Here is a 26,720-nt window from a genome sequence, read left to right as displayed (position 1 = left end):
ATACATATATGACTTCTGAAACCGAATTTTGAAAAAAATAGAAGGAAAAACTAAAAGAGAAATTAGATTGGTCGGTCTAATGGAATAAAAGACCGAAGAATCTTGAAACTTTTTCAGATACTATTGAGGAAAATGGAGGTATAAAAAGTTGATGAAACAGTGAGTGCACTTTAAGATCGTTTCCAACGGACGTTCCGAGAGTAATTACGTTATTTTTATTGCTTGTTCGAATGTGCACGAGGGAAGCTCGAGAATTTAATCCGAGTTTCCCAGATTCCTCAAGGGTGGCTGGGATTTCGAGAGTCGCTGGTTTCGCACGATCTCAAGAGTGATGCGAAACTTTAATCATATTTATATTTACGTGCGTTCAAGGTGATTCAAGACGTAGCATATTCGTGGCCTTTTCAATGGATTGGTTTACGGGAAAAGCCGACTGACTGGCAGCATACCTGCGACTGTTTATTCGTACCTGATGTCATTGTGATACGCCCCTCTCTCTGTGGGACTCTTCTGGATATTTTGGCCGTGGGGGCTGGCTTAAAGTCCGTTTTACATTATGAATTACTCACTTGTACAATTTTCGAAGTGAAAAATCAGTCCTTCGTATAAGCGGATTAAGCCAGCCCCTATATACTGCACTAATGAATTTAGTATACATTTAGACAAGGTAGAGGTGAACTGCAACGAGACAATAGAGTTTTATTGGAAGAACTTACACTATTGTATTTAGAGGAATAAGTTTTAATAGTGTGATTCTGGCAAAAAGTTGACGATATAGGTAATTTACATTAACCTAAAGGTTGTTTTAACGATCGCATGTAAAAGTGAGTTAAAAACGTCGAGTCATGTTTTCTTTAGTTCAGTGTGAAACAGGCTTAAAGCGTTCTAGACAGTTTGGGTTGCAGGTAGGGTGAATCCACCGAACGTACACCTGCGTTTCCTGTCGGTCGAATCGCAGGGGCGCTCACCTGATGACCGGAAGCCTCCTTTCCCCTAAACTGAATCGTCAATTCACTCTCGTTTTTCGTTTACGAGAGTGAAACACGACTTTCTTCGTCGAATCTTCATGTTTCGTGGGACAATTAATCTTCGTTAATTGAAATACCCAAGCACCGAGAAAAATAAAAAGATTGTGTTTATCGACGCGTGAGATTATAGTGATGGCGAAGGCCACATCACGAGACGATTTTCGATCTCAAAGGAATTTGACGTCACCCTGGCTGACGTCTATCGAAGATTCTTCCTCGCGTTTCAGATACCGAGCCGTTCTCGTTTCGTGCCTCCATCGTGTTTCTATGTACGAGACAGTGGCAGTAAGAAGGTCGGTCGGTCTCCATGGCGTTTTTATTTGTCGTTGGCTGACTCATGGGGTTGCGTCTATCGCGTGTACGATTGATCAGGCTGTTTGTTCTGTCAGGTGTGCACGCGTATATACACCGCGTGTTTTCCACAAACAGACCGTTCGATTGGCGACGTGCATGCACATGGCGATTGCCACGGTTCTCGATTAACCTGGAAAATCGTCACGAAAAAAGGAACGTTCAAGAGAATCTTTTATTCTGATCGACAAAGAAGCGGCTTAATTCCTTAACGATGTAATAAAGGTCACAAAGTTGGCTTCAAAGAATCGTACCTTTCTTATACTCAAAATTAATGATTTTTTAATAACGTTTTACGAGTTCTATGGAAATATCCTGCAATAACAGACGACCAAGTCATTAAGAATATGAATAGGCGAATGAATTCTCAGGAAGAAATTGATAAGAAGGGAAGCAATGAAAATGTAACAGCAGGTTCTTTCCTGGAGACTTTAAATATCCCGTGACGCAATCACAAGTCAGAATCTAGTCTCGGTTCCAAAGACGAGGCGTGGAGACGATTTTAAAGAGGCTACAAACGCACACGCTCGTACATAGAGATAGGAACGAGACGTCTAATGCACACAGAAGGAACGAGAAAAGAGATAAGCATTCGATATCAAGTGGCGAGGCCGATAAAGCACATTCCAGGTTCCAGTTCTCATGGTGGACGCGGACTGTGCGTCGTGTCAACAATTTTCCATTCGTGTCTGTGCTTTTCACAAGGTGTCGTTCACCTCTGATTACGCTTATCGCTATCCTAGGACGATTATTATGCTGTTGGATGAAGGATGATCGACATCAGCTGGATCTCTTGTGACTCTTGCAGAGCCTGTTGCCTCTGCGTCACTCATAGGCTGGGAATATTGTCGCTTTTTTGCAGGTAAAATAGGAAACTCATTATGTGTGATCTGTCTTTCACGATTATTATGCTGCTTCGATTATTAAGTATTCGCTAGAATCAAGTGCACGGAGTGAGACACCTCTATTTCTGATGCACCTAATATTTAATATGCAAATCGTGCCATGGGCGACGTCGCATCCGTTCGTCGTGGCCATTTAAGTTTTCACGAATCTCTCACAGTGCATTGCGAATTTGATGTTCGCGATTGAAGACAGGTTTCGAAAGTGTGCTAGAATCGAGAACAGAAGCTACTGCAGGTCTTCGTTATTGCGTCACGTAAACTTGAATAGGCGTATAAGGTCTTTGTAAAGATTCGTATGAATATGAAAGGTGGAGAATGTAGCAATTTGGATATCTAAAATTTTCTTATAAACGAAGAATAGTCACTTCCTACGATCAATAAGGCGTCCTCTAGCCTTTTAACCCGAAACCCGAGGTAACATCTCGTCCCTTCTGTTGTCCTTATGAAAGAACGTTCAAGCTTGAAAACAGGATGTTTCAATCCGGAAATTCGATCAGCCTAGCCTTTCTGTTCACCTTTATCCAAGCAACGTTCGTCTGCCTGAAGTCAAGTGGAATGAAAAGTGTCTCTGAGAAGTGTGCGGTATATCTTCTGGAAAGAATATCTCGTCTCTTCTTGGAGGGTAAGTCTCTAGAGTAGAGATCAGAATTAAAAGGATTCCACCGTTATTTTTTTTTTCTCATTGTTCCTGGAGATCGGTGAATGACGACAGAAAGAAGAAGAAGAAGTCTAGCTGGCAGACTCCTCTGTGGCCACTCGAGGACGAAAATAAAAGAAGGACTCGGTGGCCTGGAAGATTTTCGGCTGGCAATTTCCGCGACTCGAATCTGGTTTCACTGGAAACCTCCCCGCGGGACAGCGGAAGAGGGAGAGAGTGAGGATGGGGAAGGCATTGTTCTCTCGTGGTTGCTCCTCAATAAAGTAACAGGGCTGAATCTCGGTGCTTGGGTACACGTGTTACACGATGGCTGCTCGAAATTCGCCGATTGTCCATGTGTGCCTGCACACTTCTTCTCCGTTGGGGGCAGCAATGTGCACGGGTTTTTTTGCAGAATAGCTCTTTTCTGTAGGTATTGTCAGGGCGACGTTTCTTCGATCGTTTCGGACAACCGTCGCTACGGGTAATTAGAAAATCCGTCCTGTGAACTGTTTGGAAGCAATAGAAGTGTCTTCTTGATTCGTATGAGGTTCGATTTTAATGGTAGGTCAGATGAAATGATAATTTTAACGAAATCTACTTGCAATCGAAGAATAGTCGATGTCATAGGCCGCGAGATCTTCGATAAGATTTCTGTAACAGATATACGGTAGTTTGTGAAACTACGTTGAAGAAAATTCGCGTTGATTCCGCAGATAATTACGCGTGGCCGCGCTTCGTTCATCTCAATTGAATCTGGTAACCGCGTTTTTCTCCATGCTCGTTACGTAATCGTTTCGTAATGATGCGGTCGAGTTAATTCACGAGGAAATTCATCGATCGACGGGAACACGTCACGGTCCAGTCGAACCGTTTGTTCGAAATTCACGTAACCGCCGGAAAACGGTGTGGAACTCATATGGAAATGGTTCCATTTTGTCCTATAACGAGCCGCTTACGTAAACGATGCGCGAAAGATCGCCTGGACGACCATACGCGGTTGTATAATCGGGCTGCAACGATTAAAATGGCGGTCCGCTCGTGGCAAAACTTCCAGTGGACAATTCCGCGAATTGGTCGGATTCTTGAAAGCAACATAGTTGCTGTTTAAGATGGTTAGGCGAAGTGGGACAGCCTCTTCGCAATGCCTCCAATTTTCCATCGTGGACTATTCTTTTACAATTGTCGCTATTAACCCACGTTGTCTTGTAACGTAGAATTTCTCCAGTTTTAACAAGTCTCTCTCTCTCTCTCTCTCTCTCTCGAGGCTTGTTGTTCAAATAGGAAAAAGGATGTTCGTTTTAATTCCTAGTTTAGTTATTTAGAATTGCAATTATCCAAATTTTTAGTGCAATAATTGTATCTATTGTTCGAAAAAAAGTGGACACTCTGTTTAGGAGTAAACTATTGTAGGATCGGGGCCTCTATACCCAAATAGAGAACCGACGGGGAAAAATAGAGAGGGCGTTATTGGCGTAGTGTCTCGGCTTACTAGCCGGAGGTCGCGGGATCGATTTCCGTTGGGTCCCTCATTTTTCCCTCGGTTCCTGCACTATCAGTCGCCAGAAGAAGTGAAACATCGAAGGAGAGCACCTGATTCCCTCTTCGCCGACAAGTAGGAGGAGGATAGTAGGTCGTAACATTAGCGTCTTAAAACTTACATACAACAATCCTGTTGACCAGATCTCTACTTTTCTTCCTGCCTGTTTCTTATCTTTTTTTCCATGCACTTTTTGCATCGCAACTGTGTGTGCAGTTCCTCCTAATCGATATCCTTGTTGGCTCGTCCTCCTCTTCGCGGCCTCATCTGAAGCTCGAAAACAAGAGGCTCCGTGTAGTAAAAAAAAGAAGAAACGAGCCTGGGACCAAAGAGTTTCAGGCCGCCGTGGATCCTGTGTTGTCCCGTCGCCATTCTCCTCTGCCTTTGTTGCCGCAAATGACCATCGTCGATGAATGGACAAGCTGCGGTCGTACGCTATTCTCGTCTTACGGATGTTGCACTTTTACGTTAAGGATGTCCAGTTCAAATTTGTCCGTTGAAATCTCGAAGAATTCTATTTCTGAACTTTGTCTTGCATGCTTCGTAAACTTAGGGTTGAATAAAAGCAGAGAAGTATAGGAAAGAACCGCCCAGAATTGGAAAATTGGGAAGAAAAAAGAAAGATAGATTTTGTTAGCCTCGATTTTTCACGATAGATCTGCAGACTGAAAAAGTGGAGAAAGAGAAGTCCACGAAAGATAATAACGAATAGAATCAGCCTATCCTCTCCGTTGTGAATAGCCACTCGAGCGCCATCCAGTCGGAATTTTCCTTCTTTCTTCCATCTGGAACACCGAGGAAATGTTCTCGGGGAGGAACGATAAGATTTGGAGAAGGATCGCTAAATCAGCGTGGAGAGCGAAGAAGATGAAGTTCTTGGACGCTGACCGTGCGTGAGCCGCCGCAGAGACTTCAATGCTAGGCTACGTGATCTCCGGAACGCAGGAGCGACGACACCGCGCGAGAAGGAGAGAGGGAGTCACGTTGGCGCGACAGACAGAGAGCGGCGAAAGGCCGTTCGCGAGGGAAGAAGAAAAAAGAGAGCTTGGAACAATCCTCGAGAGAAAAGGTGATATTTAGCAGACTTCATGGAAAATGGAAAAGGTTTGAAATGTGGGAAGAGGAGAAAATTCGTAGAGAAAACATTTGGAAGATTTTTTGGAAAACTGATATAGGTACGTGACACAATGGGCAATTATCTATTCAGGAAACATGCATCCTCTTCTACTATTATCCTTTTATCAGGAGGGAGCGGAAAGAAGTGTTCGCTCGTGGAATAAAGGTAAAAACTTTTGGAATTGTGGGACAAAGATAAGGAGGAAGCAAGAAAAGAAGAACCAGGAGTATTGTAGCTTTAAAAAGAGTAGTTCAAAGAACAGTTGCGATAGTAAAAAATCATGAAGGAACGGTAGGAAGATTTAAAAGTTAAGGACAGTAGGATCGAACTAGGTACCTCAAAGAAACGAAAGACTCTCCCTGTTTCTGCGATTTTCTGAGAATGGTTAGGAAATACAAAAAGGGAGCCGAAATTTCGTGGGACGAACAAAGAACAGGGTATACGTCTGTTGGAAAGCGCGGAACAAAATCGAAAGAAGAAGAAGACGAAGAAGAGGAAGAGGAAGAATGAAGATGCGAGAAAGTACGTTGCGAGAGAAAGAAGAAAAGGAGCGAGCACGTTGGAATAAGAGAGACGGAGAAGAGTACGATCGTGGAAAAGCGTTAGAGGGGTACGAGAGAAGCACAGTGGAGGGACGTAAGGTAGGAACGCGCAGCTGAAAAGTGGTGTGGGCAACTAAGGCGTGGAGAGGGAGGGGTTCAGGTTGAGGGAAAGGTAAAGTTGTTGAGGGAGGTGGCGGGGAACGAGAGAGCGAGGGGGAGAGACTGAGAGAGAAAGAGAGAGAAGGGGACACCGGCTTGCCTCGGTCGGAGTAAAGCGAAGCCAACAAACTCACGTCAGTTCGAAGCTGGAGGGATACCAGCGTTCCTCGTGCGTTCTACCATGCTAACACTGTGCCAAGTTCCTCGTGTACATCGACACTTGTCGTCCCTTTCTGCTATTTCGTGATCAAAAGTGACTTTGAAAGTGAAACCACCGCGACCGTACGTTTTTGATGAATCTTCTTCAAGTGTTTTCCACCTGAGAGATTGAAGAGAAGAGCAGATCGATCCTCTCTAGATCCCCGTTCAGTCGCGGTAGGAGAAGGAAGCCGGAATGGCACTCGCCGCTGGATTCTAGAGGCAGTGGGAACCTGAATCGTCGATTGGTGCGTCGCAGTTCTTGTAGATAGGGACGGAGTTCGTTTTACGAGTATTCAATAGAAATAACAATGTACCGAAGAGTCCATTGAACTTTTTATCAATATTTAAGAATCTTCGAAAATAATTGGAAGATCTATAGACTTGAACTTTCGTTGTACATACGCAAGAAAAGTACAGTATTCGCAGAGGAAAGGCAAGAGGAGAAAGCGTAAGAACGCGAGTACTGCAACGAATTCGCAAATTAATCCACCCCTGGAGGGGGAGTGTTGGAATCAAAAGAGGGTTGGAGAGGGGTAAAACGGAAGTGAGGGTAACGAAAAGCGTCGGTTTTCCCCCTGGGGTCGGGTGATATGAGCCGGGCGCAATTAAGGCGGTTAACGGAGTCGGGAATACCTGTCCGGCGGCGGGCCAAAACCGGTACGAGCGTTCTCCATGCGATATAGCTGGCGGTCTGCCGTCACCACCACCACCACCACCATCACCTCCTCCACTACCTCCTCCTCCTCTTTCCTCGTGGCCGCTGCTACTGCTGCTGCTGCATGCAGCCTTCAAAAGGTGCATACACCTTCGCTCGCTAGCACCGAGTCTGCGCTTCTTCTTCGTGCCGCGCGCGCCTTCTCTCCTTCTCTCTTTCTTCGTTCCTTTCTTGCCTTTGAGACTCTGTACGAAAACGAACATGGACGCTGTAGCGTCCAACAACCAGTGATGTACCCTCCTTCTTTCTTAATACGGAGGAACGAGAGTGTCCATCGTGTGATACAGCTTCTTCTTGCGTGAGAGGCGAAGAGATCATCGTCTGCGTGATGTCTCGTACAGTGTTGTAGAAGAAAATTCGAGTGGCGCTCAGAGTGTGTTGATACATCGAAAAATCGGGTGTTGTGACGTCCACAAAAAGATATATCCATTCTTTTTCCACGAGAATCGTGTGGCGAACGTAAGGGCATAGATCAACGAGTGTTATAACGTCCACAGAGTGAAACGTTCTTCTTGTTACACGTAAGAGATCGGCGAGTAGTGTTCGCCGATAGTGCGTAACCGGAGCGAAGTGATCCGCGCGAGTCGATGTGGAGGGGAGTAGCGGGGTTGATCCACGAGTTGGATTATCTGTGCGTGTGGTGCAATACGGGGGCAGTGGGCATGTTGGAAAGGGCGGGAACGGGAAGGTGATACAGGGAGATCTTGAGGAACCTGGAAAAATTTCTCTTCTAATTGTTGGAAGACGTACTACAGGAGGAGTAACATCAAGAGGAGAAGAAGAGGATGATAGTGAGTGAACGGATGAGAGAAGAGTGAACAGGAAAATGGAAGGTCTAACGAGCTATTGAGATTCTTAGCTCGTCGGTTAGTTGGGCACACTGCGAGCTGCGAGAGAGTCCGTCCATGAGGTTTGAACGAAGGACGAATTGTTGAGAAGCCACGCCATGAGAATCCTCAAAACGCTACACTGGTAGGTTTCAACGACGTTGACTCTTCTTCACGCGGGTATACTCTCTCTCTCTCTCTCTCTCTCTCTCTCTCTCTCTCTCTTCTCTATATCTTATGGTGTTTTCTGGTTCTTGGTTGAGGCGTTTTACGGCTTCGAAAGCCGTTCGTTAATCCAGGGTTGTTCAAGTTGTTCTTTGCATGAAAACCAATTGGAAGAAACATTCACCTGAAAATTCACTCCCTTCTGCCTCCTTGCAGAAACACGGGGGAAGATGAAAAGTTGTCCATATATCGACCATTTTATAATGCTGCAAAATAGTACTTATTGTATCGACCAGATTCTAGCGTGGAATGTCGTTGATGACTGGTACACGTTTCGACCGCTCCACCGAAAGTCTCGCGCACAAAATATTCAAACCTTGACTAACAGATAGATGAAACAAGGTACATATTCTACTAGACACGTCCAAGGGAAACGTTTTCCTGGTCGTATCCCATTTAACCAAAAGCAGTTAGGTCAGCGTGTTGAAGTCGTAAAAGGTTCAGGCATGCGCTAATGCCGATTTGCACGACGTTCGTCACGAAAATACGAGTACTAAGCTGTTAACGAGCATGAATAGAGCGTGCAACGGTACTCTCTGGAAGGTAGGCATAATTCGAGTTGAACGAGCTTCCTGGCTTCCACGTTATGGAATACTACGTGAACATCAAATATTTCGAAGAATCCATCGAATAATTTTTTACCCAGAGTCGTAGAATTAGGAATTCCATTGAAAAATCCTCGTTTATCTCTGTGAGTTGACGGAGAATTTTTCTAGGAGGATACAGAAGGGTGTTGCATAATAGTCGATCGGTAAGGAAAGGCTGGGACACTTGTTCTCACAAAGTGGCGTTAGGGGAGAGAAGAGGGGCTGGTGTGTTTCCGTTTCTGCAGCCCTGGTTACCTGGGCCGCCTCCGCAGGTATCGTTAAGCCAGGGCCGCATTTCACCGCGTGTGGAGCATGGAGAATGCGAGAACGCGTTCACCGGTGACGTTTGGCATTCTGATTTTTCCACCGTCCTGAAATTCCTCGCAGCGAAAATTTCCCACGGCAAGGACGCGTTCCCCTTAATTGAAATATGAATTATGTATAACAATACTTGAACTCCTCTCACTTGAAAGAACATTTCGAATGGTGAAACTCACGGAAGAATCACATATGCGCATGTCGTAGCATATAATATGATGGTTACATAAACTGCAAAAGATTTCACAGAAGATTGGCTGGAGAGAGAATCGCGGTAAACCTTGAGCTTCTCTTCGATCTTTCGTCGAACACCGTCGCCATTGTGGCGCTTCTGTTAAACTCTGTTGATTTCCGGCGCGCTGATAAACGCCGTTATTCGATTTTCAAAGAATTCCATTAGCAGAGGTTTACTTCGTTTCTAGGAGTTCGTCGAAGGTTTAGAGAATTGTACGAGGGAAGAGGTGTGTTTCTCTAGTGTCTCGAGGGAAGAAAATGAAGTCGTCTAGGTTTTTCGTAAACGCTGGTGATAGATCAGAGGTCTCGCAGCAGCACGATGGTGGTAGAAGAACGTGGAACGATTTTAGCGAGTTCCTTGCAAGAAGAAGACGGCCGAAGAGAGTTCGGGTGCTGAAGAGGCGCAATGCGATTAGGTCTGTTCAGCTTTCAGCCTCTGTGAGGACGGGGTACTTCTTGGAATGGTTCTAGACGAAATGCATCGTATTCTTTTGACGTGAGGGGGCCTGTGTATTCTCCAGAAACACGGCGTCTTTTGAGAATCATTGCTCGTGGGAGCTTAAGGAGGTTCCCAAGAACAGGCATATTATACAGAGTGCTTATGAACTATAAGTGGAAACTTAAGTGGTTAATAAAAGTCGCTGAGAGAAAAATGAAAAGGTCTGTGAGGTACCTATATAATTGTGTGTTCTTGAAACGCAACGATTTTGTAGTCTGTAAATTAATAGAATAGGATAAACGATAATTCATTGAAACTCACGTTTCCTTCATCTTTTTGCGACTCTTATCAACTGATACTCAGCTTCTGTTTACAATTTAGAAACACCCTGTACATTCTTCGGCTAAAATACAGGGAAAACGGTTTCTTAACGGAGTGCTTCTGTTTTCAGAACGGAGTAAGGTGCGCGCAGAATATCTCTGTGAGCGAAAAAGCACATGAGAATGCTGCGAGAAAACGAAAATGGTGTTGTTGACTAGCGGGAGAAATAGACGAGGAACGTTTTTCCTAGAAGTACCCTGTTCGAATCGACACTAACGTGGTCGTTCCCTTTAACAGTAATACCCTTATTAAAAGCGTGTAGCTAACAACTGCTAACCTAGATATCGTTTTCCTGCTTTAGACCAGAGAGAGAGCTGGTCGAGTTTCCACGAGTAGCAACAGCCCAGCACACGTAGCATAGATGCACGTACACGTATGCTCTTTGTACGTACGATGCTGTCACCTAATCCGTTTTATCTCTTTTTGCTGTCCCGTCTACTAGACCACGTTCGTACTCTCTTCCATCGACTCTGTACAACGTCCTTGATCGGTCGTAATGCGATACACTTGATTGCTGCATGATGAATCGTGATTGTAGAAAAATTTGTCCTCAACTAAATAGTAAAGTGAATAGTCAGCGGTTTCTGCTAATTTCCGTTTCGTTTCGATCGCCGATGTGTGACACATTTCTATCGATAAGGAGTTTCAGCTACGGAATGAGTCAGTTAGATTAGAAATTTATGAAAAATTCTGTATTTTTAATCATTTACGTTACGATAACACGAATCACACTCGTGGTGCAAATCATTGTTGTCCAGATACGTTAAAAGAAATATTGTAATAAACCAGAATTTTAAATTTATCTAATACAAACAATGAAAGAAGTATTCTGGTCTGTTCATCTCTATCATAGTAGCTATCCATCAATATCAATTATTTTCACTCTGTAGCACAGGGATAATTGAATGTTTGGCTGAAATTCCACAGCTATGACTCTCCACGTGACTAACGTTTGCCAGACTTGGATCGGTGGAACAGCGTATGTATGTACACGTAGAGCGAGGTTTGAGAAAGAGCAAGAACAGTGTCGCGGGCGTTCCTTGGAACGATCCTTTGAAAGGAGGCACGGAGAGAAAGCACGTGAACTCGTTTACGTTCGTCTGGCCGAGCACATGGTGGACTGCGCGCTATTGCACACATGCGGTTTTCTGTCGCTTTTGTCCAACCCGGTATTGTCTCGTTCCTCCGTCGTGAATTCACGTGGCCGCCACTTACGTATACGAATAGCGTAATGCCGCGTCGCGCCTCTTGTTCTTCAGGAGCCCCCTTTCCGTTGCCCTTGTAACTGGATCCACGGGAAAAAATCGTATTCATTGCTTTGCCACGCGATCGTGTTCCTCGAAATCGAACAAGAAAGAAAAAGGAATATACATCGAGCTCTAGGGAAACTAGATCTACTTGTTGAATCGTTCAACCTCCCACATCTCTGTCGTTTTCTTGAATAGATATTGCTTTGTAGTTGAAATTGTAATTGCAGTCTTCGAGTCCAGTACCGTTTGCTATCGAAGCTTGGAAGGTTAACAAGCGTGGCTTTAAGTATAACGAGATTTAAAACGACAGCTATATAACTTGGCAACTTTTTTCTGGCAAAGTATCGAACAAAATTAGATGTCTTTTTTTTTCGTTCTTCAGAGAATCCAGATCGATCAACTTATTAATTTTCAAGATTTTTATCTCAAACAAGGTTCGAAGTTCAAACAAGCTGAAACCTTTTTTCCATGGAATTTCATCAGTTCTGACTACGAACCGTGAAAACAGAGAAGGCACACTGTAAGAAATCGATTAGAGGAGGAAGGAAAAAGAAATAAGGGGGCGATTCGAAAGGGTGTGAACTCATCTCTAATTATTATTCGTCGAGCGAAGGGAAATTCTGTTGGCTGTAAAATCGCGTCAAAACGCGTGGCTGTAATTGTAACGCTCTCGGAGAATCGAGAACCCGATCGAATAACCGCGTGCCTGCTCGATATTGGGCTGAAATTTCTAACGCGTTATTCACGCCGCTCTCGTTCGAACGGTAACAGTTCACCCGTGAACACCAGACCCCCCACATTTTTCTCAATTTTTTAAGCCTGCTTTTCAATATTCTTATCCAACATTCTATTCTTTGGATTATTTTAACTCGGGCTTATCACAGGTCACGGAAAGCTGGCTTATTTTTGCCTCGAATCTGATGGAAAGTCTCTTTTACTGTGATCTACTTTTTTCCACGTATCGCGTCTGCGTCGCTTCACTGATAGTCTCGATAAAAAAAAGTTGCAATCCAGGAAATCGAGCTTTTGGTAAAGTGTGACGAAATCTGTACATCCTGTGTGTACTGCCCCTTTCCAATCTGATAAAAGTGTCTGCTATCGAAGACGAAGATTTCGACAGAGATTATCTTTTCCTCTTAGAGTAAATTCTATTCTTCATTTTCACTGTACAGTGTTTAGAATACTTTACGGGTATCAGAAATGAGTTTTATTGATTTTTCTTTCATTGTGTGATAATATCTAACGACCAATACGTTATATGCCAATAAATTCAAAAAATTACCTGTGAAATACAGAGCAAACGCATTCTGCGTGTTCTGTAATCATGAAGGATTAACCGGCACAAGGGGAACTGCCAACCCCGGTGACCAATGTTGCGTAAATTTCCACTTTTACGGAGATTCTTCTCGAGCGCAGGTTCAACACGCAACTTTCATCTTTTTATATAACAACGTTCACGCTTTTTTTTCTCTGTCGCCCTCTTGCGACAACGGGTACGTTTCATTGTTTAAATCTCACGAAATTTTACAATCTCGATCGTGGTTAACGCGTTAATTCTGTCAATTATCCTATTAAGAAATAGAACATATGTACACACCACCATAACGTAAGAAGCTAATACCATAAAGAAAATGAACGGACGTAGTGGTAATTGCGTCGAGAAGAGGTTTCTCGAGGGAGTATGCCGCGAATCTGTAGTTTCGAATGATCATCTCACAGCGGGTAAGTGGCTGGTAATTTCGAGTTGACCTCGATCGCGTGTAAGAAAGGCGTTCAACCAACTCGTTATCTTCTCCTGGTATTTAATTCCTGTCTTCCGTAGTTTACATACACGTAGTATATCCCTCCTGTAGTTGCACCTCGAACCGTTCCCATAAAAGTTCATCGAGGCCCCGTTTTTCCAGCCATTTTGCCTGCGTATCTCTCAAGTATATAGGGTGTCCCGTGGAATTCCGATGGGGCTTTAGCGTCGAAACGGTTTGAAATATGAGCAAAAAGTGAACATTTTGTAAAATGTTTATGACACCCTGTATAGTAGCTCGATGCTTCACCGATAGAGGCTTAGTACTTTTCGTCCACCGTATTTGCGTTTGACCCCCTTTTTTTATCGAGACACCCTTTTTATCTCATACTCGAAGCGTTTACAAGGACCACCTTGAAACACACCTCGACGTTACAATTTGCACGGTGTTTTCGAACTATCTGACTTTCATCAAGCTTCCTTCCTTCGTTTTTGTACCTCTGGTTCGTAAACACTCTATGTATAATAAACGCACCACTGTCTTAACTCGTCCACTGTCGATCGTTTACATAAAAAATGAAAAATATTCCACAGGAGCGACGATACTACAGTGAACATGTTAAGTATACCCGTAACAAAACCTCAAATCCGCTAAAAATGATGTCAACCACCCCCTCGAATGTGGTGTTCCGACCTCTGTGCACCTGTTCCTATCCTACACAAGTAGTATCAGAAGTGGAACGGTGCTGAATAGCGTTTCCCTGGCTCTCGAAAGTCATTATGAAAGGAAAGAAAAGAGAAGCCAAGAAGGGACGTGTACATACATGTATAAGCATATATACACAAGTATATCTATAATACATATACCGGTCTGATCGAAAATCGTTAAAAAGGCGTCTCTGTTTTTCGGTGTCTGCAGGTCTCGAATGCGTAGCAGCAGTGGCGTGACGGACATACACTCGCAGCAGCAGCAACAGCAGCAGCAACAACAGCAACAACAGCTGCAGGAGAACAACAACAGCAGCTCGCGGGACGCGAAGAAGCCGCAGGAGGGGCTGGTTCCCGATGAGATGTGGGCCCCTGGCGGGCTAGGACCTCACCGGGAGCTACCAGTCGACGTGCCCGACACCCTCTTGCAGAAGGCCTACCCGAACAAGGTAAAGAACCACTGTTCTGGATATAGGAACGAGCCCCGTAACGCTATCCGTAACGCTAGCGACCTCTCCCTAAACCTTAAAAACGACACCCTTAAACCGCCGCCGCCACGCATCACCGCCATCCACAACAACAACAACAACAGCAAGAACAACAACGGAATCAAAACGGACCATTTGATAGACAACAGATCGTGCGTTAGAAACGGTCAGCCACCACCTATGCTCAAGATCGAGTTGAAAATCGAGTCGGAGAACCTCGAGGACGAGGACGAGTGTAAAGTGAAGAAGGATACGATTGGAAAGGAACAGAACAGAAGTCCGTCGTCTACCCACGACTCGCCTCGATTGAAGAATCCCTTCAAGGATTTCGAGGAGGACGAAGAGGACGAGGGCGTAAACGAGGATACCACGGGTCAAAAGGAGTCCAGCGTGGATCTGGACGTCGAAGAGGATTATCCGTTCGCTAAGGAAGATTATCCAACCATGTTGAAGACTTGCAGCGACGATTCGGCTAGCCCGAGAAGCTCTTCAGGCAGGTCAGATAGCACTGCTCCTTTGGATAGTAGCTTGGTGTTGAGACACGCAAAGAATCGTGGAAAGGAGTCGCCTACGTATGATGCTAGGAGGATAGATCTTGGCTCTCCGTGTAGATCGGTGGTTCCTGAGATTAAAGTGGCTCCTCTGTTCGGTAGAACCAGGGACGCCACCTCCTTCGATAATCCTGCGTATGGATTGGCTGATCTTCAGGATCTGCAGGGACTCTTAATAAGGTCTGACGAGGTATCCGACTTAACTAGATTAATCGACGAACAGTGTACTATACCTAGAATACCTCGAGAGCAGGACAGAGTGTCCCCAGCTCGTGTGAAGGATCAACACCAACGTTCCGGTGAATTACTCCAATCGGAAGTTGCCAGTCCATCTAGTAAGTCTATGAAAAATCCCAAGGGTCGTCGACAAACCGAAGAAAGGTCTAAACAGAAGGCAAAGACAAGGAGTTTGGACGTGGAGGAATTGATCAGAGTGGGATCCAGCGACGATCTCGTTAGAATTGAGTCCGGTAGCAGCCTCTCTTCGTCCTCGAGACAACGACCGAAGAAAAAGAGACACCAGCAGATCTCTAGTGGTTATTCAACGTTGAGGAGCGACGCTTCAACCGATCTTGAACACGTGGACCGTAGTTTCTTGGTGGTCGGCGGCAAAACCTATCGCGAGGTGGCCGTCGACTGTCCACCTGACTTCATCCCCGTTACCAAGTGCCACCCTGTGTATCCTCCGCCGAATAAGACACCGAGTAGCAGCAAGCACAACACACTAGAGCCAAAAAGAGATCGTAACGGAACCGATATAGTTAACAGGGACAGTACCAGTGGTGTGGTAACGGGGATCGACGAAGGGAGTGTCGTTGCCTCCTCACCCTGCCCTCCCCTCGGTGATATTAGCTTCACCATGATAGACGAGGCCGCTATGGAGAGTAGTAGCATAGTCACGACCCGTACGCTAGACAGAAAGCACGACTCCTCGTCGAAGAAGGTAAGGTCCAAAGTCAAGAGTTTGCTTCTCGACAGCTTCCTCTCTATCGTGCAGCCACGCAACACCACTACGCTTCTTCACGCTTCTTCCGCTACCAGTCACCATTCCTCTAACAGTAGCTCATTCTTATCACACTCTAACAATGAATCACAGCTTAGCAAGGGAGGAATCGCGTCACGATCGTCGAAGAGGGACGTCGAGGACGAGTGTAGTACGTTCTCGATGCCCTCGCGAAGGTTCTACGCCTCCACGGAGAATTTGATCGCACGTAGGAACTTACAGGTTCGTTTCTCCTGTGATGTGACGTCCGAGTACTCGAACAGAAGTACTTGTACCATTATTTTGCCCGATCGTACAGAAGAAAGTACGGAAGAAAAGAATAGTCTCTCTGGTGGTTCTTTTGACGATGGTTCTTTCAACGAGAAACCACCTGTTCAGAGTACTCCATTGAGACTGTCGTTTGTTCAGGAGAGAAATCAAAACTGTAGAAACTCTTTGTGTGAGTTCTCTCGCGAGAAAGATGGTCACTCGTTCGATTTAGAGATCGCTAAATCTTGGAGAAACGAAAGTGACGATGAATTCTTGACATTTGACGATTCACCAAATACTCAAAATCAGACGAATTCGCGTTTGTCTCTCGAGTATAGGAAATCGAAATTCCTGGACGTGTCCTGTGGCTCGTTCAGACTGAGAACCAATCAGGACGCGTCTAAGAGCGAGTCAGAATTATCCTTTATTCGCCTGGAGAGCTCCGATGGAGAAACTCTTCAGAATTGGCGTTCTGATTCGAATCTGATGAAATTGAATCCGTGGCAAGTGTCTCTGGATAGAGGCTGGATCAGTGAACACGAGGTTAGTTTCCCTGAGACAAGACGTGGGGTACCAAGCGGAAGGAAACAGTCGCAAGATGCCGCGAAGAAACGTATGTACGCCTCCTCGTACGAGCGTCTCGACGATCTTGATGAACATAAGGTAAACTTTGCTTTAATTGACTCCTGTAGCCTCGTTGCCGTCGTCGAAACGGTTCCATCTCGATACTCTTGCGCCCTGCGATTACATATTTCATTTCTTTATTGGGTATCACTTCTATAGTGGTGTAAAGAGTGTAAAGTTTCGGACCACTGTGTTGGCAAATAGTATACGTGGCAACTAATTTCACATTAGTAGTGAAATGGTTAATTGTAATGAATAAAGGCAGCAAGAGCATCGGCCGCGTTCGCGAAGCAAGGAGCGCTTGCAACGCATGCAGAACGACAAACGTACAGTTGAGCCAAAGTTGAGCAGCATGCCAAAGTAGACTCACAGCCCATTGTGAATAGTTTGCGTAGTCGGTAGAAGGTGTACGCCCCGTACTAGGTAGTATGCACGTGCTTCGCTCTTTAACTCTCTTCTTCCTCTCGCATCGCTTCTATCCTCTCCAATCTTTATACCTCTCTCTATCTCTCTGTTTCTCCCTTTCTCTTCGAGAATTGAAAGTCGTCGCGTTCGAAGGATTTGCTCGAACCATCGTTCGACGACTTCTACACAGACTATATATTATAGAAATGGAATATAAGGAGAAAGAAAAAAGAAAAACGTTGGAAGACGTGAAGAATAGTTGCAGTAGATGCGATCATGACGTGCCATTGGCTGCCTTAATGCGAGCTGTGCTCTTTTTTTCTTTTTTTCAAACCGATTTCTAGGCCGGTCTGAACGGGGTGAAACCTGCCATCCCCCCAAGAGATCAAAAGAGGGCACCTGCTAGACCGCCGAAAGATAACCTGCGTCTCTCAGCTCAGAACAATAATGTGGAGACGACCGATAACGCCAATGCGGAGCCTACGCAACAGCAACTGCATTCCATCAGGAAATACCAGGTATAATATAGTACCTTTTCAGCAAAAGAAACACACAGCCGCCATCTCGTTCGTCTCGTTCGACCGCTCCCTTCGAGATTATCGAGATACATATGTGTATAACGTATTGCACTTGGCGCACTTCAGACTTTTTCTTTCGCTTCGACTATTCTACGCATGCGTAATAGAAATTAGTGAATAATTCAGCGTAGAATTAACGATGAGGTTAAGTGTCTTCGATATTCAACGAAGATATTAATCGTAGCTCGTTTTCTTTGTTATACATAGTCAATGAAAAGCGAGTTTATTATTTGCAAATGGCGGGTAATGAAAGCGTGAACGAATTCAATTGGACGATTCGAAAATGAAATCGCCTTCCACGGGAATGTTTGTCGGTTGGAATTTTCAGCGAAACCACTGGCAATTACCTTGTGGTTATAGGCAGTGAGAGAAAAATCAATTTAACGCGTTAGTGATCCAAGCAAAATTCTATTCGATAAAATTTGTGGTTCTTTTTTTTTTTTATTATTTTATTACACTTTCGACAGGTGTCCGAGCGATATCGAATATTATTCTTTGAGGAATAATTGAAACATCCGTCGGGGCATTTCGGTGGGTGTGCAAAAAGAAAGTATCGAACGCGGGAAACGCGTGGTATTCCGCATGAATAATTTAGTGTTATGCAACAATGCGAATGCAGCGAACGACGGATCGTTGTTTAAGAGGACGTGCTAGACTTGGTTGTCCACGTTCCGACAGGAAATTACCAGACTCGGAGGACACAATAGATATCGAACGAGCCTCTGACCTCTTCTCTACTCTTCGAATTTCCTATTTCATGTAAACGCTCATGTATTCCGATTCATCTCTCCTGATCTTGCTGAATTTTAATTGTGTCACATTGACACGTTCACTTCCACGTTATGCACTTCTTTTCCTAGTAACCTTTGTCTTCTCTAATGACTAGATATACAAATTTCACTGTAAGCTAGAAAATATAAAATTCTTTAATCAGTGTATCTCATATACTTCTTGAATCATCGTTCCATTTCACATTATCCTAACACAGGATTCTTTACCAATTATAGAAATCTTTTTAACAACCTTAAAGTGTATCCTCACCAACGAACAGTTCGCAAACTGTTTGCGAATATTGCATAACAGTTCAGGAACAGTTCCCGAACACCAGTGTATCAGTTACTTCAGTTTCTTGAGAGGAATCAGTTCGTTACTTGCGTTTGCTGTGCACTCGCTACTTGAAAAATCAAGTCTTGTAAAAAGATGTCGATAAGATTAATTTAAATTTGTAGAAAATTATGAGTACGCAAGATCAGCTGTTAGCATGCGCTAATTTTGTGGTTATTCATCTGCTAGTAATATCTTCATAATCCTTATTAATTCGAACTATAAAAATACCGATATAACACTATATCTTTATATAGAAATACTAATATATTAATATACATTCACCGGTAATTTTTTCGGTAATTATATTTTTACGATATTTCTAAGATATTTTTGTTTATGCATATATTTGTTGTTAACAAATTCGATCCCCAGTAACGCTATCGTTTATGGTTAGAACTTTCTTCCGCCTTTTTTCGATGAGTGTTCTCGGTTCTATATACTTTTCTTTCTTTTTTGTTTTTGCGACAAAATTATCGTTTGCCAAATTTCATTTAAGTCTCATAAGACAGATATTGGAAACATATGGGAAACAAAAATCAGATATGAAATGTACCTCAGTGTCGACTAGTCAGTAATGCGCTCCGTTCATAGCGATCATATTTTGTCATAAGCGCGCCGTAGCGAAAAGGTTAAGGAAAAGACAATTGTTTGGTCGCGGCGCTGGTTCGTCCACGGCAGGTATATGGTGACTAACACATTTTATTGCGATAATCCGCCAAACCGAGGCTTCGTTGCATGACCAGGAGGTCGCAACAAACAGTAAACTAATAATGCAGTAATAAACAAGTAACAATGATTAATAAATTGTATTACAGGAATATCAGTATCATGTACAGTTGGTTTCGCTATATCGGTTTTAAACCCCTGTCTAAAAATATTTTGAAAATTGTAATAAAATAAGAAAACTAAAAAAATTACCGGTAAATGTAGGTAAATATAGTACCGGTATTTTCGTATTTCGATTTCTATAAAAGTTTTGAAGATGTAACGGAAAAATACCGGTATCATACCGGCATTTTAAGTTTCGGTAGAAGTTTCTGCATTCAACTAAATTTTTGAAAAAAAAAAAAAAAATACCGAATTTAAAAACGATGGTGTTATTAATTAATGGTTGAATCACCTTTGACTAGCACATTTCACAAATATTTTTTTTATCGATAATTATCCATGTTGAAGGGGTGAAAATATTTCTCAAATATTTTTGAAATATCTTGAAAATTCAACCATCTGAAGAATTTTTAAATAACTTCATTCATTTGAACAATATATTAAAAGTAACTATTTTTATATAATTTTCCTTGTAAAATGTTAATCTATTTTCATGAAATTTTGGGTGTAAAAACTATGGACCAAAATAGACGTGTGATCACGCCGACGGCTCGCATCCCTCAATACTTTGGATACACTTCTCTCGTTTATTCTTTGAAGTTACCGCCCCACACGCGACACATGACGAACTGTTCGCAAACAGCCACAGGACAGATGAAAACAATGTCGATCGTGTCTAGCTCGGATACTGTTTACAAACTGTTCACAAATTGTTCCTGTACAGCTTGTACACAGGTCGCAAAAAGAAGTCTACAAAAAATTTGATTTCATTCTAGTCGCTTGTAATTGATTACAAATGATTCAAACTATATCGTGTTTGGGCTTATTTCAATCAGAAAAATCTTACCAACGAGAAGAATCTCACTGTAAATATGAATTTGTTACGTGTTTGCGAAAAGATTACGTGGTGGTTAATGTTCGCCGGTGAGGACGTCCCTTTTTACTCTGCATCACGAACAGTTACATGACAGACGATTTCTAGGAAATTTGAATCCCATATTGTTCGCGAACTCTGGAGAGGACGCATCTCAAGATATCCATTCAACTGTAATTCGTTCGACTTCAAAATGCATCGAACATCTTCTAATTGGAAACTCTGTATCCCTCATCGAGGGGAAAGAAACGCTAGGAGTGGCGTCTCGTCGCGTCCCGAGGCGTAGCGTTTGCCTTGTAAAATTCCCGCGGCGGCCACCTTAAGTCAAGTGTGGTCTGGAATGTAAAGAACGGTCTAAAATTACACAGCTCGAGTGTAACGTTACGAAGGAGTTTCGATAGGTGTGTTGTAGCAGAGCTAAAGACCTGACTCAGAGGCCTGGCGTTGGCCTCTTCTCTTCCTTTCCCCGCCCTTTTCCCTACCCTGACCTCGGTCTCTACTGCTTCTCCCTGGCTCTCTTCACGGGGAATCTGGTATTTTTTTCTTCGACTTCTCTGCTCTGTTCGCTGTTAAAAACCAGACTCGATACCACGGACAGAGAACGTCCGCTCTGCTAAACGATAACGAGAGCCCCTTTCTTGTAATTTCGACGACATTACGCTCGTTCCGCCTCGAGGAATCCCAGACCCTCTCAACGTCTTACGTATATATGTTTTTCCGTTATATCTTAAACATTCAAATATTTGGTTATTCTACATTTAAATAATTATTTTCCAACGTACAAACATGGTGATTTAGGCTAGGCGTTTCACATCGTTTTACAACATAGAGTGTTCACACGAGAGAGATTTGGACTGGCTTAGGTCAGCAAAGATCGTGGCGATGTTTACCCGACTTTTCTAGCGCGCTTTCGCTGCCAGAATTATAGGAAATCCATCGAGTATGCAGAAGCTGACGTTCGGTGAAGCCGTATCCGCGAGGATAAACGGGGCTTCGTCCAAGTATTTCTGCACTGGGAATAATACGTGGCTCGAACGTTACATAAATCACCTCGAAAATGATCTTTGTGCGAACGTGGACGTTTTATCAGCTGGTGGGCGTCGATCACCGTCGACAAACAACATCAAGCACGCTGATATCATTTCGATTATAATTTGATACCATTGCAGCCTGCAGTTTAATTATGAAGCTTCTTCAAATTATAATTTTCACTTCTGGAATATATATTCTTCCTCCTCTTTACCCTTCGCATTATCGTCATCGTCCATTTGAGAAAATAAAAAATCAGCCTCTGAATGCTTTGCTTGATGTTACCTAGAATGTTTCGTATTTCACGGGCCAACATTTCTTTTTTCTTTTTTCATTATTAATCCCCTGTGAGGTGTTCCCCTTTTATGTGTTTCAATCGCTGTTTGTCAAGAATACTTCTGTGATGAGAAAAGGTTGCTCGAAAGGTAAGGTTCTGCATGAATCGTGGCCTTCGACGACTGAAAACGGATCGGGTCGCGGAATAATTGATAGAGTCGGCACGATTCCATTATTGTCCCCGGAACACGTCCTGAAATAAGTGTGTTGCACACTTTTTACTATTCTCAATGTTGAATGGCGCACATCACCGTGCTTACCTCCCTCCGGCAGAATTAATTTGCCAGACGCCACATCGTGTGACGAACGAGGTAAGGCAATTGATTATTATCCTCGAGCCGATTAAAATCTCTCTCTGGAATAAAGATAGCGTTTCAAGTGTCAGTATTCGACGTTAGTGCGAAGAGAAAAAATATATGATACGATTTGAATAAATTGGCAAGAAACTTCTTTTCCGAATATTCAAGAGTAGAAATAAAGAAATGATTTGATTTTTAGGAGCAGCTGCGAAAACGAAAGGATGAAGAGGAGAGACAGGAGATCCTCAATCGGTCACTACGTGGCTCGAGGAAGCTCCAGGCGTTGGAAAGTCATACGACGAGTCTTTCCGGCCAAGAAAATCCTGCGTACGCCCAAGATGACGTGACCACCGTCGGTCGTGGCACTCATGTCACCGCGAGCGCCGCGCAAGAAGTCGAGGAGCCTCCGCGGCCCCTCAGTAAGTCGCATTTCCTCCCGAGATATACGTCTCTTCGAGGACCCCTTCACCCGATGGCACACTAACGATACTCGTCGAGGCTCATTAGGCCACTATTTGTGCTTCGATGAGTTCTGCCCTTACTTTTTAATTCCATCTTCTTCAGGTCCTTCAAAGTCCACGCATAATCACCCAGAAACTATTTCTTTCGCGTTTTGTTAATTGAATAATTTCGATAGTGAGTAATGAATAGCTTATTTTCATAGTTCTCTGAAGTAAAATAACGCTTTAAGAAGGAGTTAGCAGCTGATAAGAAATAGCAGAGGCCGTCTATTTTACGGTGGAAAGCGACAGAGCCTCGAAGCGTTTTGAAGAATCCCTCTAACTGTCGCCCGTTGCATATTTCAGCGTACGGAGAGGTCGTCGCCACGCTGGAGAGGCTACAGCTTCAACTGCGCAATATTTCCGGTGCTCTAGGCATCTCTGGACCGGGCGTAGAGGCCGAACTAGAAGCAGTGCGAACGCTTTTGGTACAAAGTCGATTCGCATCTGCCTTGGCCACCCACCACGCTCTCAGGAATCGCCTGCGATCCAGCAAAGTATTGAAACACCACGCTGAAGACACCTCCACTTTGGCTCGAGATGTACGAACGCACTTTTCAATATCATTTGTACCGTATGAAATTATTTCAATTTAAGATTATTTCTAATTTACATACGTAATTATATTTCAGTGCGTGGACATTCTCGAGAAATGGAAGTCTTCGTCGACAGAGACAATCGCCGCTGTGGAAGAGCTGACCAGTATTCTAACCAGTTATGACATGGACGCGTTATTATTGGCCCACGACTCCATAATCTCGTACGTCGACGGATTACAGAGGAAACAGAGTCCATCTTCCGCGTCCCCGAGCGGACCTCCCAGCCCCACTTCCAGCTGGAGAGGCTCTCGAGTCGTAGACAACATTAAAATAATTAGAATCGAGAAGACTAACGAACCTCTAGGTGCTACAGTTAGAAACGAGGGTGATGCGGTTATCATAGGTACGTGATTTATGCTTGGATGACTGTACAGGATTGTTTATCTTATTAATTGTTTAATCTACAGGACGTGTAGTTCGTGGAGGTGCGGCGGACAAGTCAGGACTCTTGCACGAAGGTGACGAGGTTCTCGAGGTGAACGGCGTGGAGATGCGTGGTAAGAGTGTGAACGAGGTGTGCGACATTTTGGCTGGTATGCAAGGCAGTCTGACTTTTCTCGTACTTCCTGCTCCTACGAGTCACAGGAATAATTTATCAAATAGAAGGGAAGATACTAACCAGGTATTGAAGTTGTTTCTCAGTGAAGAATACAAATTATATCGTATTATATTAAGAGTGTATAAATTGTATTATTTTATCAGATACAACATATACGAGCCCACTTTGACTATGATCCAGAAGAAGATCCCTATATCCCTTGTCGAGAGTTGGGAGTCAGCTTCCAGAAGGGTGACGTGTTACACGTGATCTCTCAAGAGGATCCCAATTGGTGGCAAGCGTACAGAGAGGGCGAAGAAGATCAAACTTTGGCTGGCCTGATACCCAGCAAAGCCTTCCAGTACCAGTACGTCCATTACTCTTCTTTCTCATTATATTTTTCTCCTTTGATAATATATAATATTATCAATCTTTTACAGACGAGAATCTATGAAGCAGACCATCGCTGGTGACAAGTCAACCGTACGTGGCTCCAAAAAGTCCAGCACGTTGTTGTGCGCCAGAAAGAATCCAAAGAAGAAGAAACGAAACAAGTTCGGGGCGAACTATAACGACGACGGGTATCCTCATTATGCAACAACTGCCATCGACGGTACATATTACATGGAAGAGACTGTAGAAGTTGTCGAAGTGTGTTGTTCACTGTTTGTTTGCTCATCAAATGTTTACTCTTCGTAGATTATGACAGTGAGGAGGTGCTCACGTACGAGGAAGTAGCGTTGTACTATCCTAGAGCGAATCACAAGAGACCAATAGTACTCATAGGGCCGCCGAACAATGGACGACAAGAACTGAGGCAGAGGCTGATGCAGGACAGCGAGCGTTTCGCAGCAGCCATTCCTCGTAAGCGTTCCCAACAATAATATACACATATTTGTACTCATTAATGGAATTCATTTTCCACGATAATGGAATAATATTTGCTTCCAGACACGAGTCGTCCCAGGAAAGACTCCGAGGTCGACGGTCAAGATTACCACTTCATCTCCCGTTCTCAATTCGAGTCGGATATTCTCTGTCGAAAATTCGTGGAGCACGGCGAATACGAGAAAGCCTACTACGGTACCTCTGTAGAAGCTATACGGACCGTAGTAAATTCCGGGAAAATCTGTGTTCTAAATCTCCATCCGCAGAGCCTGAAGATCCTTCGAAATTCGGATTTGAAACCGTACGTTGTGTTCGTGGCACCTCCAAGCTTGGAGAAGCTTCGACAGAAGCGAATCAAGAATAACGAGAGCTTCAAGGAAGAGGAATTGAAGGATATAATAGAGAAAGCACGGGAAATGGAGGACAAATACGGTCACCTGTTCGACATGATTATCATATACACCGACACGGACCGTGCTTACAATCAGCTACTGACGGAGATCAATTCGTTGGAAAGGGAGCCACAATGGGTGCCCGCGTCCTGGGTACAATAAGAAAGAAGCAAGGCTTTCGACACCAAGCCAGAAGATATATCGCTTCGAAGGCCAGTAAGAGAAAGAGAGAGAGAGAGAGAGAGAGAGAGAGAGAGAGAGAGAGAGAGAGAGGCGGCTTCAAAGTCTGACTGGTTCTTCAACTGGTGCCTGTTATACAAATTTTACGTTTCATACACACACGCGCGTATTAAAACTCCTAGCCAGGCTATCGTACTCCAAGTACCGCTGGTTTGGTGTAGTCTTCCGTGTCGTATTCGGTGCCATCTGATGATTCGAGGATCGTCGTTAGTGATCACGTTATAGAGAGGGGGATAATTTACCCGTCTCGTTATGATTCTTCGTTCCTCGACAGAGAGGCGAGTTCACAAGAGATCCTTAGATAAATTGACTGGCGTGTGGCGCTCGTTTTCCATCGTATATACCAGCAACGCTCTAGTTTCCCAAGGAATTCACAGGATTTTCAAAGAAAAAAAAAATGAAAAATCGCTACTATTCTCCGCATTAAGATATCGTATAACGTTTCCCAAAGATGTATGAATCTTGAAAGAGATCGCTCCACCTTCTTTCAGAAGTCACCAGATTCTTTCTAGGGTACACCGAGCCGCGATGAGAGAAAATAGAACCGTGAAAATCTTGGACGACAGCAGTCCTTTTCACGATGATAAATCCTATAGAAGGGAAAACGACGATCCCTGCTGCTGTACGGTACTTTTGTATGAGTCCAAAATGTTTTGCGGATCAGTTTGCAAGTTGTTAAAAAATCGATTAACGTTAACCACGTTTCCTCGTATTCGTAATTTCCGTGTGAACTAGTAACAAAGATTCGGGAGATGGCCGAACTCATAAACGTTTCATCGTTCGCCGTAGGCACTTCTCTCTCTTATCTTTCTCGTGTTTGTTTAGAGAAGAAGAGAATCATACTTCTAATTCCAAGTAGATTTCGTTAAATAACGAATAGACATTTAGGCTCGTGTGTGAACCAGCGTAAACAGATTTCTCGCGAGACACTTTGGAACTGAAGAACAAACTTCTCTCCCCATCGCGGTATACGAATCTTCTTTTGCCTGTTAATTTTTCGATTATTTTCTTCCCTCCTCGTTCAATATCGCATTCCATGTTTCGGTTCATGCGATCACGATCAACCTTGCATCTTCTTTACTAGCAATAATAAACGCAGGATCTGTTCTCCGGGTCGAAGATCCTCGCTGAAAAAAAGACAAAAAAAGAAAAGAGAAATAAAAGACATGGTTTCGTAGCTCCAAAGAAGTAACACAATAAGAAAAAAGAAGAATCGAATGAACTTCATTTTTCGATCTGGTAAATCCAGTTAGCAGCGAAAGAATATCTCCGACGAGAGGTAAACGC

The 26,720-nt window shown here is 43.7% G+C and overlaps 1 protein-coding gene across 2 annotated transcripts; it reads left to right on the top strand.

The window, feature by feature from the left end:
- The first annotated feature begins 2,143 nt into the window (after positions 1-2,143).
- Positions 2,144-25,955, top strand: LOC108574971. 2 transcript variants are annotated; one of them, XM_017937650.1, is made up of 11 exons: positions 2,144-2,241; positions 14,117-15,887; positions 17,570-17,743; positions 22,476-22,695; positions 23,083-23,318; positions 23,409-23,718; positions 23,783-23,997; positions 24,078-24,280; positions 24,354-24,526; positions 24,613-24,777; positions 24,865-25,955. In XM_017937650.1, exons 1-11 carry the CDS (start codon positions 2,150-2,152, stop codon positions 25,353-25,355), a joined length of 4,050 nt encoding a protein of 1,349 aa, XP_017793139.1. In that variant the 5' UTR covers positions 2,144-2,149; the 3' UTR covers positions 25,356-25,955. The 2 variants fall into 2 exon arrangements, with proteins under 2 accessions (XP_017793139.1, XP_017793140.1); XM_017937651.1 differs by lacking the exon at positions 2,144-2,241 and adding an exon at positions 7,633-8,167.
- The last annotated feature ends 765 nt before the right edge of the window (positions 25,956-26,720 follow it).

Source organism: Habropoda laboriosa, unplaced genomic scaffold, assembly GCF_001263275.1.
Source record: "Habropoda laboriosa isolate 0110345459 unplaced genomic scaffold, ASM126327v1 scaffold210, whole genome shotgun sequence".
In the NCBI taxonomy this organism is placed as follows: Eukaryota; Metazoa; Arthropoda; class Insecta; order Hymenoptera; family Apidae; genus Habropoda; species Habropoda laboriosa.
Note: the sequence above shows the minus strand (reverse complement) of the source record. Positions and strands in the feature narration are given on the sequence as shown.